The sequence below is a fragment of the Emydura macquarii genome, unplaced genomic scaffold, assembly GCF_026122565.2.
Source record: "Emydura macquarii macquarii isolate MOO-44397 ecotype Brisbane River unplaced genomic scaffold, CSIRO-AGI_Emac_v2 contig_312, whole genome shotgun sequence".
In the NCBI taxonomy this organism is placed as follows: Eukaryota; Metazoa; Chordata; order Testudines; family Chelidae; genus Emydura; species Emydura macquarii.
The window spans coordinates 4,290,650-4,309,120 of record NW_027130449.1 but is presented as its reverse complement, the minus strand read 5'-3'; the positions used below and the strand labels follow the sequence as shown (position 1 = coordinate 4,309,120).

General features: G+C 39.9%; 1 protein-coding gene across 3 annotated transcripts in view; it reads left to right on the top strand.

Annotated features, from left to right (window-relative positions):
- The window catches only part of ARHGAP32 (Rho GTPase activating protein 32), a 316,253-nt gene that overhangs the window by 61,439 nt on the left and 236,343 nt on the right, over positions 1-18,471 (top strand). For 2 of the 3 annotated variants that reach the window (XM_067563771.1, XM_067563754.1), the window contains exon 1: positions 2,434-2,550. The exons of the other annotated variant lie outside the window; for it this stretch is intronic. In XM_067563771.1, coding sequence (XP_067419872.1) covers positions 2,444-2,550 — 107 coding nt within the window. In that variant the 5' untranslated portion in view covers positions 2,434-2,443. Of the gene's footprint in view, positions 1-2,433; positions 2,551-18,471 lie in introns of those variants that run through there. 3 annotated transcript variants of the gene reach the window in all.

Here is an 18,471-nt window from a genome sequence, read left to right as displayed (position 1 = left end):
TGAGTGTTCTAGCAGTATTCATTACTTCTCCCATACTGCATGCAGGCTTTTCTTTGCAAGACATAATCTCCTTCCACGTCACCCTGACCTTTGCTTTGAAGATTTACCTGTATACAAGTCAGTGAGGTTCCAAGAAGCCATTCAAACAACTTGTTTGAAACAGATTGGAGATGCTGGGTTTTTTTTGTTTCAGGCTAATAATTTAAGGGGCTTCTGCAGTGTTTGTTTATCATCTTCTAGATGAAGGTCCAGATGCTGGGGCGTATTCTGGTAGAGTTTTCAAAGCAGCAATAGGATTTAGAAAAGATGCCTGATTTTTGTTCCGTTGAACCATGGTGGAGAGCAAATTTTAGGTTTAATCCAAGTAATTTGCAACATGCAAGGGGCTGGGCACTGTATGGTTGGATCCATTTCATTCTCTGTGGAAATGCAATATAGTGGAGCATTTTAGGTGTTAGAATCAGATATCATGGGAGAGCAGGACCCCTCAGTACTCTGGTGGCTTTGCTCACCTGACGTATGTTATAAGCTTCCTCCTTAGGGCCAGGTTCTGTCACCACTCCTCATATTGAGTAACATCATACCCTGTGAGTAATCCTATTGAGTTCAATGGGGCTATGTACCACGTAAAGTGTTCATTGGCATGAGCAAGAGTGGCAGAATGTAGCCTTTAGATTGTAAACTTTGTTTGGAAAGTGTGTGTGTGTGCGCGCGTGCGCACACACAACACCTAGTACAATCACTATTTGCTCCTGATTGGAGCTTCTGGTTGCTGCTGCAAAATGTAAATATTGAATATTCCCTATGGTTATGGCTTGTTGTTTTGAACCCAGGGTTTCAGCTGATGATAGTAATAATACAAGGAATTCACAGCATTTTACAAAGATGGGAATCAGTCTGCACTTTGTACCACTAGGGAAAGATTAAATGGCTTGACCAATATCACATAGAAAGTTAATTTCATCCCTGATCTCCAAAGTCTCAGGGCAGGACTATACTTAAAAGCTGCACCGGTGCAGCTGCTCCGTTGTAGCGCTTTAGTGAAGACACTACTATGCCGATGGGAGAGCTTCTGCTGTCCTGTCCTCCCAACTTTTCCACACTACGGTACCACTTTCAGGAGTCTTACTTGTCTTGCGTATTCCCAAGTTTCATCTCACTTAAAAACTACTTGCTTACAAAATCAGACATAAAAATAAAAGTGTCACAGCGCACAGTTACTGAAAAAATGGCTTGCTTTCTCATTTTTGCCATTTAATTATAAAATAAATCAATTGGAATATAAATATTGTACTTACATTTCAGTGTATAGTATAGAGCAATATAAACAAGTATGAAATTTTAGTGTGTACTGACTTCATTAGTGCTGTTTATGTAGCCTATTGTAAAATTAGGCAAATATCTAGATGAGCTGATGTACCCCCGGTAAGACCTCTGCATACCCCCAGGGTATGAATACCCCAGATTGAGAACCACTGGTATAGTTAATCCACCTCCATGAGATGCTGTAGCGCTGTTTACACTGGGGCGTTAGGTCAGTATAACTGCACCACTTGGGTTGAGTGACGTAGTTATACTCAAACACGCTTGTAGTATAGATCTGTCCTCAGTCCTAGTCTACTAACTTGACCATTCTGCCTCTCCTGGGTATTTAATCACCTGTTGGAAGATCACTTGCTGTGTGATCTTTTGAGTGAATTTGCAAGTTATGCTCTTAATTACACTGATGTTTACTTCCTACTTCATGGTTGAGTGTTAAATTGATACATTTAAACAATACTTTGATTTTCCCACAGTTCCTTCAATTTTAGGATGTCAAAGTGCTTTACCAACATCAATGAGTTAAACCTCATAGTCACCCCTGGGAAGCAAGTGAAATCCCAAAACAGAATGACAGAGAAGTTATGTGATTTATCCAGAGTCCAACTGTGTGACAGAATTGGAAATAAAATCCAAATTTAATAACTTTTTAGTCCTCGTTGGCCATTTTCTGCAGAGTTATTAAAATTATTTAGGAATCAAAATGTCCAACCCAGATAATCACAACTCAACATGGGTGCTACATGGCACAGAAATTGTCCTGCTTCAGCCTGGAAAGGGTTACAGCTGGAACTGCCTGTATTAGCCTCAGGAAAGCATGAATCAGTATTAGTGAGGGAAGAAAGAAGGGAAGCCAGGCTTGCAAGCTGCTTTGTACTTCTCATTTGTGATTTTTCTCTCCAATGTTTTGGGAAGTACTGCACACAGCTGACATATCTGAGCCTGCCTGAGGTGGAAAACCGTCTGCTTATATGTACTGTATCATTATAGGGGGAGGATTGGGGGAGAAGCAATCTCAGTTCTTAGCCCTTTCTCTCTGCCTCTTCTGCGTTCTCCTCTCGCTGCCTCTAGCCAGCTGCTCCTGCAGAGTGTGTGTGTGTGTGTTTGTGTGTGCGCACGCAACATGGAGGGAGGGACTGCAGCAGCTGCTGCTGCTTTTACCAATATCTATACAGCTGCTTTCTTTGCAGGGACGCTAGGAACTGGAAGCAATCGTGATGAATCCGAAAGGTCAGTACTATCAATAAATCACCCACAGATATATGCTCCTGAAAGAAGCTTTTTTTTTTTTTTTAAAAAAAACCTTCTTCTCATAAAAAGAATATAAGCTGATACCTTAGCTATGCAAAGAACATAATCATTTCACGCTGTGTTTTAGCCAACAATGTCTAATAAAAAATTAGAGCACGACAGTGGTTTTTTTTCTTTTAAAAAAAGCATGTCATTTTCACTTAGGTTAATGCAAGTTCCTTTAAAATATATATAGAGAGAGCCTATATTTAAGACTATACAGATATTAAGTTATAGGATGTTTGGTATGGAAGAAGGGTCAATTTATGTCCTGCAGTCAGATTATATTATAGATTACACTAGTATATAAAAAGTATTCAGGGTATAATAATTTGGTATTTTTCCATCCTTCACCCCTCTTTTGAAACATTTTCAGGTAAAACTGGTATCAAATGTAGGAATTAGTGTAATTGAAACTTGCATTTATTTAATCTAATAATAAAATGATTTGTGTGATGCTATCTTCAGTAGGATAAAAACCATAATCCTTATCATGTCTGTATTAAAAGAGCATTAGTTGTGTTCTCAATGTACAATGTAACCCCCCCTTCCTCCCCCAATGGTTAAACTAACTGCCATTGCCCCAGATGGATTTAGAAACTAGCTTTGGAACGCCAGGTTATCATGTAGTTAAAATTCTTGTGGAATGAGTCAGTGCTGATTATCTTGAGGGCGAATCTTCTCTTTCACCCTGGGCTTTGATTTACACAGTGGCTGATATGAAATAAGTGTATTGCTGTTCCAATCCAATTGGGATTTTCTACTTCTGGGTTGAAAGCACATAAATATTTCCTCGTGGAGAAAGCGGGGTGGAAAGGCAGTTTAATTTAAAACTTGCCTTTTCCGGCACAGCTGTCACCTCCTACCTGATGTACAGATTGAGGCTGTTTTGTAAAACCAAAAGTTATTTACGAACATAGCTGCAGGAAGCAAAAGACTCAGACTCTCTTATTTCAATGTATGATGCATATAAATTAAGTTTAGCTATTTTATGCTGACTCCACCCACTTGGGTTTACACAGCCGTAGGGTGCAGTGGATAGTCCCTGTTAGTGTTGCAAAGGAACCCAAAGAAACCCAGATTTCTTTCAATTTGTTTTCTCATTAGGCTTTTTTTTTGTTTGCCTTGAGGGAATGGTTAATGTGGTCTCCTTACAGTGTTTGAACCATCCAGGAACTGAAATACCATGGAAAAAATTGGATGTATATAACCTGAGCACCGTTATAGGCTTCCTTATTCACTTAATAAGAAAAGCCTGTCTAAAACCTAAACACAAATACCTGAGATACAAACACTAGGACTCTTACACTTCCTAATTTCATTGGCCCTGCAATAATAAGTACACAATACTTTACATATTCCAAATTGCTGTGTCCACACCAATGTAGAGGGTTTTGTGAATAGGAACGTCATGGGCGTCTCTTGTTTGGCGTGAATTGCTTAGGAAATACACACGTTGGACACACATTGGGTAGGTCGTGTATTGAATGAGACTGCCATTGTTTACAAGCAGATAACAGTGCTATGTTACGATATACTGTTTCCATTACTAAAAGTGCAAGAATGTGGTAAAATGTGGGGCTGGCTGTCCCGGTGTCCCGGCAAGTGGCTGTGAACTGATCGATGGCCCTTCTTTCTGTAGACTGCTTTGTCTCCTCTTCCCCTTTCCCTTCCAGTCTGTCATTCTCCTTTCTCGTTGGGAAGGAGCAGTAAAATGGTGATGCTCAGGTACACCAGTGCAGCTTTCCTTTTAAGCAGACACTTGGCCTTGCTCTATATATCTAATCTGTAGTACTGTGTCCTTTGAGAGTGCTGTGGGGCAGAAGGCACTAAATAGAGGATGGTGGTTGTCCTGGTTGGTAGCAGAGCGTCCAGCAGAGTATGATCTCCATTCAGCCAGTTGGGCCCAGAATAGCGTATAATCATATGATCTGTGTTGCATTATCATCTTGGTTTCCATTTAGACACACCAGGATAGAGGGTTGCATAGTCCTGTTCTGTTGATAGAGAGCACTCTTGTTCTGAAGAATTCCCTTTCATTAGGCAGCTTGCTTAGGTAAACTTGTGAAGCATCCTGAAGATGACAGTGCATTATTGCTTGTTGGATTACATACAAGTACTGTAGGTTCAATTTAATACTCCTTGGAGGATTAAAATCTCTGGCTAATCAGGTTTAGAGAAGGAAATTAAACCTTTTAATATGACACTTCTCATAACATTAAAAAACGAGAAAGCCCTCTTTACAGTAGCATGCTGATTGCTTAACGTAGCATTTTGTTTTTTAATGAAGACAATTCAAGCTAGTGGCACTTTTAGCTGCGTGATCTTAAATGTCCCTTTGCTTTTGCTGAGATAAGGTGATGGCTTTGATGGACATTGAGCTCTCTCTTGTGCTCTCACACACACAACATTAGTGATTTAGTTTCTCTTAGCCAGTGAATTCAGTGCAATGTCTAATTACACTGGAATACTCTGTGATGGGACGAACTCTATTTTCATGACTGTCCACTTGATCTGAATCTCTGGGTGCAGCTCATTTTTGTGAACTGAATGTGACATACGAATGAACACCAGCAACATGTTTCCTTCCTTTCATTATTTATTATAGAGTAATTTTCCTATTCACAATGCTGCTGAGTAGTCAGTGGTTTTTCAACTGCCCCGCCCCCCCGGTTTATAAATTAGTGCTAAAAACCTTGCTCAGGACTGGAATGTAGCAGATGAGATTTCAGCCCTGAAGCAGTTAACAAAACAAAAATAAACACCACACACGCACAAAATTGTTTAAATTTCTAGCTGTATTTCTTCAATTGTGGAAGTCAGTGAGTTTTATCTTTAAAAAGTAAAATGTGACAAGAGATTACTGAGATCACATTTTTGTATTATAAAAACATAAACATGTGAAATAGCCAAGGTTTGAAAATCTGCTCTCATCCCAATGTTAAACATTTCCCCCTAAAGACATAACATATTTTTGTTAAGCACTTGACTCTATCATAGCCAGCAATATTTATTTTATTGGCTACATATAATTTGTCAACACACATTGTAGTGAATCCATGACCATATAGAGCTTCCTAATAGTCATTATCTTGATAGCCATGGCTACAACAATAGTAGTGTTGCAACTCTCATGACTTTATCGTGAGTCTTACGATATTTGATGTTTTTTCCTAGAGACAGTATGTGAAAAGCTGAGTTTAAAAACAAAAACAAAACCACAGGCACACACATCAGCTAAGTTTCTAGCTTACATGTTCGTGGAGAAAAGGTTGAAAATATGGCCCAAGTGTATCCTGCAGTCTCAAAAACCAGAAGGCACATAAAAATAACTCCAAAATTATTATTATTTTTAAAATTTCATATTTTAAAGTCAATCTCCAAGGATTTTGGGCCTGACTCATGAATTTTAAATGTTTGGGGATTGGCAGTACTGGTAGAGATATATTTCAGAACCTTGTCCTCCAGAGCATAGGTCTGCTAAATTTCTCAAGTACCATAGCTGTCAGCCTGATTAGTGAGTACAAGTAAATGTCTAAATTATATTTTCCTTTGCTCGTAAAATGCATCCAGGATTGGATTGGAGGCAGCAGGAGAATTAGGTTGGTTTAACTGTGTTGTTCACGGGGTGGATTTTTCACACCCCTGAGCGACGTAGTTATACGAACCAAATTTCCTAGTGTACATCAGGCCTTAGTGAGAATCATTTCCAATAACTCCATGTATGGACACTGTTATTCTGGAATAAGGGGGCCTTGTTCCTGTTAAGCGTAACCCCTTTGAAAGTTAAATTGGTGGGTTACGCTAAACAGGAACAAGGCTCCGTTATTCTGGAATAAGAGTGTCTACACATGGATTTACTCAGGAGTAGCTGTTCCTGTAGAGCTCCGGGAATAGTAGAATAAGTCCTGACTGCAGCTGAATCTTTTTTGTTGGCCTCGGTATCTGGAAATCTCACTCGAGTCATTTTAAGGATAGAATCAAGTTATTTCTGCATATGACGAGAATTTAAAAATCTGAAGTTCAATTTCTTCAGCATTCCATTTTTCAATACAGAATGAAATCCCTCATTACCCTCCCCCACCCCAAATTTGACTGACTCTAAAATCAGTCACCATGAGATATAGAAACTTGCATAGATGAAAAGTTCTGTTTGCAGACAGCTTAGCTTTGATGCCAAGTTTGAATCCATTATTTGGAACTGCAGTTAGTAATTGTATACCAAAATACTTTTTACAGTTAAAATGTTAATAATTAATATTTTTCTTTTTTCGCCTAAGATTTTATTTGTTTGAAATACAGTACTCCAAGAACTATGCGAGTTAAGCAAAATGGATGTTTTCTGCTATAAATTATTTGTCTTATGGTCACGCCTAAAGGTCCCAGCTGATGTCATTGGGCCAGATATTGCGCGCACACGTAGTGAGATACAGTTCCTGCCCTGAAGAACTTACAGTGCAATTAGACAAGTCACAGTTGGGAGAAAGGAAGTATCATTTTACAGATGAATAACTGAGGCACAGAGAGATCGTGATTTGCCCAGGGTCATAGAGGCTGGTCGTGGCAGAACTGGAAACTGAACTCAGATAATCTGAGTCCTAGTCCTAAGCCATAATTGCAAAATCATCCTTCCTATGTATTTTAGACTAGATTCGGATCTCTACTGCACCAACATATACTTAATCCAGTGTACCTCCACTAACTTCAATAGGTATTCTGAGTGCTGGGCACCTCAAAAAACCAGGTCATCTTTAGGTGTCATCTGAAATTTTGACCTGGCAGGACAGGTGGAATTCTAAAACTCTGGACCTGTCAGCTGCTAATATGGTTTCTAAAATTCCCTTCATGGGATAAAAAACTCAATTTCTTGAGTTTGATTGTTCCCTTGTAGGCTCTGTGTGTGTGTGTATATATGTGTGTGTGTGTGTGTGTGTTTGTGTTTGGCAAGGTTGGTGCAAAGACCATTGTAAATGATCTGAATTACTTTCAGAGGAGTCAGCACGCCAGAGGGTTCAGTGTGGGAATTTATCATTGACCACACGTACAATAAACAAACAACTTAATAATGGAAAATAATTATAATCAGCCCCAAAAAACAGTGGTAATGGAGTAGCTTGAAAACCTTTTTGGCTGGCTGTTGTGCATGAAAGAATATATATATAGCCATGCCAGCCGGAAGGCAGCTGCTCTTCAAATCTGGCCCCACGTTCTGGGTCATGCCAAAGTATATAATGTCACTGCAGTGCATTCTGATCATCCGGTGCACTGAAAGGCAGTTTTCAGTGAAGGTTTTACATAGGTAGAAACTGTCATGACTCTAGTTGTATATCATTTATTTGGTGAGTTCTGGGCTTGTTTTGTGGAAAATGGAATTTTTCTGTGAAGCAACAACTGAGTCCAAAAAGCACCTAATGGGAAAACATACTCTGAATCACTGCGGTCGAAACAGATGGAGGTTATTTGTATCTTGCAGTGGGAGAATCAGTCTTTAGAAATTAATGTTGACTCCATTTCCACCGAAGTCTTTGGCCAACTATTGACCTGTTATCCCAAGCTGATTCCTGCTGTCCAGCAGGCAGAATTTGACTAGCAGTGCTATGAAGGTTTGACGTGTCTTCGTGATTTTTCTGTTCAATGTTTGCAGAATTCCACTTGCAATATTTTTTGCTTCCTTCAGTCAGTACCAAACAGGTCACAAATACACTTCTTAGTTGGGTTCTAAAATGACGTTATCAATGATACTAGAGTGCCAGATGTTTCATAACAGGCTGAGATTGAAATTGGCTTGATAAACCAATATTTTATTTTTCTGTGGTTTGACTCTTCATGCTTGGCATGTCTTGAAAGATACCGTGGTACGTATTTACAACAAACTGCTTCCCTTCATTTTCAATTACCTGTTAGTCTGTGTGGCAGCGAAGGCTGTTGCTCAGCTTACTTGAACTATCTGCACATTTGTCTTTCTACTGTTTGCCATAGGGTGTCCTGAAAAGTAATGTTACCAAACCCACATCAGGAATAGAATTAGAGGGGGAACATAACTGTAATATTGTGGTGGCAAATAATCATGTGTTTCACAGTTTTTATTTTCCTGACATATGCTTTACTGGCTCTTGCCCAGACCTTGGCCCTCTTTTCATGTGTGAGTGTTGGACAGATGAATGAGATGCAGCCACGTGAAAAGGAAACAGGCCTCTCTCTTAAAACTGATGAAAAGATGTCAGACACATACAATACCTTTCTAAGGGCATATGTGTAGAAAACAGGAGTGACCTGAAAGAGACAATACGCACATGTTTTTGATTTATTTCCTCTCCCTTCTTTCTCTCCTACCTTTGTGGAAGGGGAAGAGGAATTTTGGGTTTTGTTCGGTTAAAATAGTACTACTACTTTAGATAATGTATTTATTTTGGCATGCTGGTTCAGGGGGAATAATCTTAAAAGGTTGATATTGATTTGATTTGCATCTAAATTGTGGCATGCACTCAATGCTTAGGTGCTTTTCATTTCATTTTCCTTGAATTTTTTTTTGCTCGTTTTTTGTTTTTTTACTTCAGAGAGGCTCCTAGTTTCCTTCCTGTATGTGCTGACTCTGACATGCTATAGGGATGAAATTAAATGTGATACCAACATTCCTTCATAGTGTGAGTGGAGGGAGGTGGATGGGGGAGGCGGGGAAATGAATGATCTTATGCTGATTCACAATTCCATGCTGTGAGTAAAATGAGAATAAGACTTACAAAACCTCTCTGTCAGGTAGCTATGTAAAATGCTTTGGGATCCTCAGTAGAAGGTTCTGTGTAAGTGCAAAAAAAAAAGAAAGGGTGTGTTATAGCATCATTAAATGTTATTAATAACACTAGACAGATTCTCATGAATCAGAGACTATTCAAGGGAAGATTTTAAAGGGTTACTGCCCATCTCTTTAATTTTGGACTCTCCATATCTCCCTCCCGCCACATACATCCCACCCTGGGTATACAGAAGTGCCCAGTGCTCAGTGTTGGCCTAGTTTAGCTCCCATTGTACGCAGTGAGAATTTTCCCATTTTGTAGTTGCCTAAATATTCCTTTTAGGAAGGCAGCTGATTTGTTTGTTGTGGAGTTTTACCATCAACTCCAATGGGAACAATTAGGTCAATGGTGAATGCTTCTTAAAAATCCCATCTGTATATGTTGACTGGGAAGCCAAGTGTCCTGTTGGAGCTTCCCAACTGAGACTGACTATTTTGTATGTGCACATTTAATCCCACAGGGGACCAGCAGTCTCACCTGAAGTAAATGAGGGTCCCGCAAAGTTGCTTTTCATCTACAGTACAGATGATCTTAAGTATTTAAAAAAAACCATGAGTCAGGACCCAAAAATCATTAGATTACTTTTTTTAATTACAGATTTTGGGTTGTTTTTATTCGTCTTCTGGTTTTTGAGTTTGTAGGGTGCACTCAGATCACATTTTTAAGCCTTCCTTCACAACTGGAAGGGCTAGTCAGTCAGTCATGGACACGCGCACACACATTTTTTAATGAAAGGTGAGGTTCTTACCTAATCAGTCATGTGACTCCAGGAACTGGGGCTTTCCGAAAAATGCCAAATATTGTGGGACTCTCAATAAAATAATGAAAATCACCCCTTGAAAAACAAAAAATAAGATTAACAATCTTGTTCGAAGTTTATATATATATACATATATATATATATTTTTTTCTTTTCTTTGTTTCTCTATAGCAGCCAATGGAAGGCAAGATGTCTCAGGGGGCTAGTGCTGTAGACCATGCAAATTAGATTACATATCAGATTACTACTAACAAAATATTGACATTAGATATGGGATTGATTACAAATACCCATTGTGATTAATATATTTTGTTGAACATCAGCAGTTGTTTACACAGACATTGAAATTAAAATGTTGTTTTTGAATTAAGTTGTTCTTTATAAAGTGACGTTTCTGACATTATCCCTTAGGGGATCTCTCTGTAAACACTCTTATGCCTCTTTTGAAGGGGATTAAGCTAAAGTGCAAAAAGGCTCACACAGGCCATGTCTACACTTGCGAATTTATAGCAGCACAGCTGTACTGATGCAGCTGCACCGCTGTAAGAACACTTGCATAGCCACTCTATGCTGACGGGAGGGAGTTCTCTCATCGACATCATAAAACCACCTCAACGAGCGGCCGTAGCTGTGTTGGCGGGAGAAGCTGTCCCATCGACATAGTACTGTGCACGCTATCGCTTATGCCAGTGAAACGTATGTCGCTCAGGGGTGTGTTTTTTCACACCCCTGAGCAACATAAGTTTTGCTGGCATAATTGGTAGTGTAGACATGGCCTTAGTGCAGAATAAGGGTGTTGATATGAAGAGCTCGTGCAGAATAACTGTTGCTTTTGAAATTCACACTCTAGCTTATTTCGCATAGCTTCCCTGTGTAGACAAGCCCTAATAACTGCAAACTGCTATCTAATGGAAGAAAATGTTTATGTATCTACTGGCAGAATTTCACAAAATGGCGTTGCATTGCGTATTTGGGGTTTATAGAAGGAATTTCTTTGGCAGTTTACCCTGATGCTGAATTACTGATGGAATCCCCACAACAACCATACCAGCCACCTTCCTAAAAAAAGAGACTAGGAATATTATAAATAATGAACAGATGTTACTGGCTGGACCTGGCTGGTTAAAATAAAACCCTTTCGAAATTTTGGATTTGTTCATTCACTTACTCATTCTTGGGAACCTGAGTTCAACAATAGTGCACCCTGCAACAATGTGTGGTAAAACTGCAGGATTTTTATTAATCCAATACACACTTGTATAACACAAATAAAGTTGAAATGCAAAGTTGAAGAAAACAGATTAGAAGAAGCTGCTCCCCAATATTGAGCAACGACACTGGTGCAATGAGGGGTCCCAGGTACATGTGCTAGACGTTCATTTGCAGAGATTGGATTAATTTAGGGCACCATAGTGTCATTGTGAACAGAAGTTGAGGGGGTTGCAATCATCCCTTATTGCCAAATGGGGGTGGCAGGATTTCAGATAAGTGGGAGTAAAGTAGAGACAGGGTCCCGATAATGAGAGTTCTTGGAATAGCATATAAATAGAGCTGAAGTGGGTGTCTTCTTAACAGTCAGCACTAGAGGGAGCCAATATTATTGGCAGATCCAGAAACATGCTGCTCCATGATTAGCTGAGGGTTAAAAAGCCTTTAGCTGTAATAATGTGCTCCCGGGTCACATACAAGGTGCTTGAACGCAAGAGTTGGAATCTGTGAAAACTGCACCCTTAGCGGAATGTCTGTTTAATCTATTTCATTTTTAATTCTGTCTCTCATCACTGTAGGTACTGATCTGTAGATGCCACAGTGATGTGCATAGTATAAACGTGTAGTACAGAACAGGAAATACGGGTTTTATAAATCCTTTTCGGTGTCATCCTCAATGCTGTTGTAATAGGGGATTAATTAGAAAGCTATCAGCATTATTTGCTAGTTATTCATTAAACACCTAGAAGAGTCATTTGGTAATATTAGATTTAACATACAATATATATATTTCATAAAGAGCTAAACATAATCCTTACTTGGAGCATTCATTATGGTACTAATTCTGAAGGAAGCAGGTAAACGTTGTTTGGGACATTTATTTTTTAATCTAATACATACTGCGCCAGAACTTGTACAACTCTAGCTGTCCTGTCGGTAAATGTGCCTGCTTCCATAGTCACTGTTATGGTCATATCCAAGCACCTACTGATCTTGTGACCAATCTTTTTTGAAATACCGGGACTCTGCGTTGTGACTATTTCAAAAGAACATATAGCTGAGGGTTGTGGGTCAGATTCTGTGATGCTAGGTGCAGTATATGAACCTAAATTAAACAGAATAGAAAAATTAGCGTGGCAAAGAGCTCTTGATGGCATTATAATGAGCTTCAGAAAACAACAGACCTATTTTTTATATTCAGTTAGGACTTTCTTTGTAAGAGCTTGCTACAGGAGTGGGCGGGTGAGGTTCTGTGGCCTGCACTGTCTAGACTAGATGCAGGGTGTAGACTAGATGATCATGATGGTCCCTTCTGACCTTCAAGTCTGAGAGTTTATAATAATAATACACTAGCACCTTCCATCCTAAAAGTGGTTTACAAATAGTAGTAAACTGAACTTCCCAAGATCTCTGTGCAGCAGTAAGCAAGTAGCAATAGCCTTACTTTACAGATGGGGAAATTGAGGTACATATTAGTTCAGGCCAGAATTTTCACAATTGTCCACTCATTTTGGGTGCCTCCATGTTTAGGTGCTCAGTTTTAGACACCTAGGGCCCAAATCTGAGGCACTCAAAACAGAGAACATGGTGACTTGGTTGCTGAGTTGAGTTGATAATTGAGCTCTAGTCCCATACTTTGTTTGGTTGATCGTGCTTCTTTCTTAGTAATACTTTGCATTTGCTTACAGTAGAATCTACTGTGCCCAATGGAAAAATAAAATATCATTTTAATGAGCACATTCAGATGCTTCTATATTTATTATAAAACAAGACTGGGTACAGAGTACTAATTATACGCTGTTATGGTAATGGAGGGGAGTATCAATCTTTGTCCAACTAAGAGGCAAGATGATATGCCAAGAAAAAAAAATGTACTTCTTGACTAAACTTGTTCACAACTGTAGGGTTTTCGTAATTCAGTGATGAGACAGCAGCAGCTGACATAAAAGTGCAGGATGGTATTGTTTACTCATTCATTAAAGAGAAAAGTAAAGCATAACAGATAAATGGGGGTTGTTAATGGCGTTGGAGGCCTTTTAAAATTTTGCTTGAAAAGCTTTTAAAATTAGCCTTGAGAATCCTAGGAAATTCACGCTAATTAACACTAAGAGTTTTCTTGCAAAACTTGTCACTAAATCTTGTGTTTAATGTAAGAATCCGTGGATAATTATCTGATTAACATGATACATTGCAGAGATTAGATAAGAACAGAGCAATAGCATCTTCATTCATGTTCCATTTGGTCTTAACGGAAAGCTGCAGTAGATAGCTCAATAATTATTTTCTAAATAAGAACAACTGTTAAAACTGAGTTTCAGAACAGTTTTGTACACAGCTGTCCCCCGGTTCCCTAAAGGGAAGGAGAGTCCACGACATAGAAAGGGGATTTGCATAAGTAAATAGAGTCTCCTGCCCATGTGGGCCCTGGCCCTCACGGAGTGTTCTGCACAGCAGAAAATTTGGGAATGGTGAGACATTCCTCTTCTGTGCATGCTGGGGGAGAGCTTCACAGCAAGGCCCCCAAGGGAACAATATGGCCTACGGTACCAGTAGCTCCATTCAGTGGGGAGATGTCACCTGAGCGATCCGGCTTTGTATTTCACTGCAAGCCTGTTTCCTGTTGCACGAGGAGAGTGGGAGTATTCAAGACTCATTAGAATCCTTTGGAAATCATCCATTTCAGAATTTTCTTTTTCAGAAATAACTTTCAAACAAAATATTACATTAACCATTTAAAAAAAAAATCAAGGAGGTAGAATTTATCTTAAAAAATACAACTTGGAGGCCATGTCTACAGTAGGGAAACTTTTTAAACGTTTCCCAACCCTTGCTTGTACTAGTGTAGATAAGTCACTGGTTACCCCATAAGCTTCATGGGAGATCGAAGCCAGGGATCTTCTGAGCAGGGTCTTTTACGAGGTATTTATGTGTAACCTCTAGTAAACATTCGGCTTTCTGCGCTTCATCAGGGTGGAAGTTGCATTGATGAAGGTTAACTGTGTGGGTCCAAAAGGGCTTATGTGACTTCAGGTGGTGGTGTACGCTAAACCACATCCGCACAGACCATGGCAGATGCATATACTTGCTGCACAAATGGAAAATTAAACATCTCCAGTGTGCGACTGTGGTCACCTAAAACAGACCACTCAATGCCCAATTCACAAATACAAAGCAGGCATCACACTCTGCTACGCTGGATGCAATTAGCTGGCTTAACCATCTGACTGTAAAATTATAGTTGTTGCTCTACATTTACATCAGCCATACAAAGAAGAAGAAGACCGGCTACCCCCATCATTTTAAGCATGAAGTCACTTGATATACTTTATGCCTTTAATGCTGCTCAGTGTTAAAAATTACTGGTGTCACATGTACATAAGGGGGTCCCAGTAATGCTAACACAGATGAGTATGTTCTTTTTTGATAATGGATACTTAACAGAAGAATGGCCATACTAGGTCAGACCAATGGTCTGTCTAGCCAGGTAGCCTGTCTTCTGACAGTGGCCAATGCCAGGTACTTCAGAGGGAATGAACAGAACAGGCCATCAACAAGTGATCTGTCCTCTGTTGTCCACCCCCAGCTTCTGGCACTCAGAGGTTAGGGACTCCCAGAGCATGGCACTGCATCCCGGTCTATCTTGGTTAACAGACATTGATGGACCTATCCACCATTAACTTATCTAGTTCTTTTTTAAACCCTGATATAGTTTTGGCCTTCACAACATCCCCTGGCAACTTAGTCTTCTAAGGCTTTGTCTGCACTAGCATTTTTGTCGGTAAAACTTTTGTCGGCCAGGGGTATGAAAAAGCACCCCGGACAGACATAAGTTTCACTGACAAAAGCACCACTATGGACAGCACTTTGTCAGCAGGAGATGCTCTCCTGCTGACATAGTTACCACTGCTCGTTGGGAGTGGTTTAATTGCTGGCGAGAGAGCTCTCTCCCATCGGCATAGAGTGTCTACATGGAAGACCTTGCAGTGGCGCAGCTGCAGCGGTCCATCTGTGCTGCTGTAATGTCTGAAGTGTAGACATAGCCTATGTCACTTGGGTAAAATTTTCAAAGGTTCTTAGTGCCCTTAGTATAAACAGGGCCTGAAATTGTCTAAGTTCCATTGATTTCTAATAGGTCTTGAATATTCTCTGTCAACCTGATGTCCTCCTCTTTGATCATTAATTATTCTTTTTTTCATTCTCTTTCAGGCTCTTCATTTTTCTTTAGAGCAGGTTTTCTCTCTTTTTTTGTAATCAGATTTAGTGGTTAGAATCTCTTTTATATTGCACTGGAGTTTTTTGTTTGACTGGCTTGAATCCTGCTGACAGGATGAGCTTTCTTTTCATAGCATTATGGTAATGTGGCTAACAATTCAGGGAATGAGTGGCAGTTGACTCACTTTCCAAGAGATTTTTTTTGTTGGCTGTTTGGCTGCTTTGTAAGCATTATTCTTGGCAGAAATCTTTTGCAAGTGCTGTCTATCACACCAGTTTGTTTCCTAGAATATGTCTTATACTTCCAGTTTTTATAGCTTCATTTAACTATCTTTTTTACTACTTCTTTCTTTAAGTTTTACTGTCTTATTTTTCGGTGGAGTTGTTCATTATGCACAATAGATTTTTATTTATTTATTTATTATTTTAAAAACCTTTTCAGTTTAAGCCATTACAGCTCCCCTAAGCTTTTTAGGTCTTTAAAAACAAAAAATCCCCAAAAAACTGATTTCTGACATAAAATTATGGCACAAAACCCTTTTCTTATTTTATGCACTTTGCCAGATCACTCACTTTTTTTGTATACTTTGTTCATAAAGGCATTTTATGACCAACAGCGTGACTCAGGACAATTAAATGTTTTGTAGTGAAATATTCCAGCCTCTGACACAAAGCAATGTGGATTGGACTGAAGTATTAGCTTAACTTAGTCATTGTGGAAAAGCAATTACATTGCTATATGTTACCTTTCAGACAGCTCTCTACCAGCTCTCTGTTTACAACAACATTTCCCTCCCATCTCTCATCCTTTTTTGCAGGCTGCCACTAAGGGAAAATGTGCACTTCTGCATTATGTCAATATTGCTCTTGTGAGCAATCCAATTATCAGCATGAAGTTGAGAGAAAGGAGTTGTTGGTCGAATCTTATGAAAAGGAGGCTGCTCTAGTGAGAAAAGGGAGTGTTCTCTAATGGTAATAAGGAAAGAACTCCTGGGTTCAGTCTGTTCCAGACTCTGACTCTGGAGGGGGTGGTAAATCATTTAATCTCTCTTGTCCCTCATTTTCCCCTGTCTATTAAATAGGTAAGTATTGGTATCTGCATCTCATAGGCATGTGAGAGGAGTGACAAATGGGTAGCGCAAGTGCCACTGTAACACTGCAGATTCTGTGAGTCTCCTGCAAGTGTCTTTCTGTTTAACAGTTGTAATTCATTCTGATGTTATAGTCAAGGGTTCATCTTGATTCCTTATCACTGGCAGTTTCGCCACACACATACAAACACATGCAAGCAGATGCATGGCGAGCACTGGGTTTCTTCAGTTCAGGTCTGTGGGTTTAATTTCCTGAGCAATAGGAACTGAAAGTGAGAAGAGCGCGACAGGACAGGACAGGACAGGACAGGACAGGACAGCGTCTTTATGTCAGACATGGAAGCAGATGATGGGATTGACAATGAAGAAGAGGATTTAGAAAAGGCTTCCAGGTACTCTTGAATTAACTCTTCAGCTGCCATATTTGGAATTGCCAATACTAGCTTTTTTTCCTCTTTAAAATTCTCTGTGGTAGGGGACGATAGCACAGACGAAGCAACGATATCCTCTGATCTTGTAACCACCAAGTCATCTCAGCCTGTTCTGTGCAAGTTTAGACAACATGGAAGTGAAAATGCTGGCAGATGGGCTATCTAATTCCCACTCTTTCTGCCACTGGTAATGCCATATCGATGCTAGTGCAATGGTGAGAGATTTTAAGCTCTTGTAAACACATCTATATGCTGCTTTTAGCCCTGATTCAGCAAAGCACTTGAACATATGCTAAAATCTCATTTAACTCAATGGGATTTAAGCAAGTTCTTTAAGTTAAGCAAGTACTTGCAGGTTTTGCGGAATTGGGACCTTAACCTTGTTTTTTATGCAGACAGATTTGCAGTAGGGATTACAGTATTTGCTACAATTGTAGTTTGGCAATAGAGAATTTAACATAATTTTTTGGAAGTCTGTGTAGAAGTGCTGGTGAGGGAAATATTGGGCACAGTAACACATTGGAACTGGAGCAGTGGAGGCCATATGACCTAGCTAGACTTAACCCATTTATCTTCTTTTGTAGAGTGGACTGGGTTCATTCTACCGGCACAGGGAGGTCTGTTGTACCAGGACTGCTGAGCCTCAAGAGGATCACATTGCCAGGCGAGGGCAGGAAGCATTTCCACCTATTCTGTCCCTCGGGAAAATGCAGAGAGAAGGGTAGCTTTAGTTTGGGCCAGTTACTCTACAGAGGACCCCCTATTGGAGGAGGCTTTGGCAGGAATATGAGGAATTGCATGGTTATTTTGTTGCCTTGACAATGTCCCCTCACTGGCTCGATGCCCCAGGAGAAAGGAGGTTACTGCATCCTGGTTCTGCTGCAGTCCCACCCTGTTGCTGGCCTGTGCCCTGATTTGTGCCAGCTCCTCTAGATCAGTGCATGTCTCCTCTGTGCACTCATCTAACTACTTTCAAATAGCTTTCATGGCTGTAGCTTCAGTTGCTGCATCTTCCTAGCCCATTATTCCTGATTCAAAGCTTTCTCTGTGTAGAGGAATGCCTTGTAAATGCAGTGCAGAGCCACTGGTGAACAAGATCTTAACTCCATCTCAGTTTCCTTCCTTTGTTTACTTGCTCAGGTGTTCAGAAAAGGGCAATAAGAATGGCTGCTTGGAAAACAGAAGGTCCAGATGCTCTCACAGGCGTCCATAGGGCTGGGTTGAATCCCAAGCTGGGAAGTTTCTGTTTATCTTCATTTATTTTACTTTCTTGTGATAAATATTGTCTGTTGGGAAAGAGATCATGCTGTCCGCAGCTGGCTTTCTTCCTGCTGAGTCATTCCACCACCCTTCACTTATTTCTA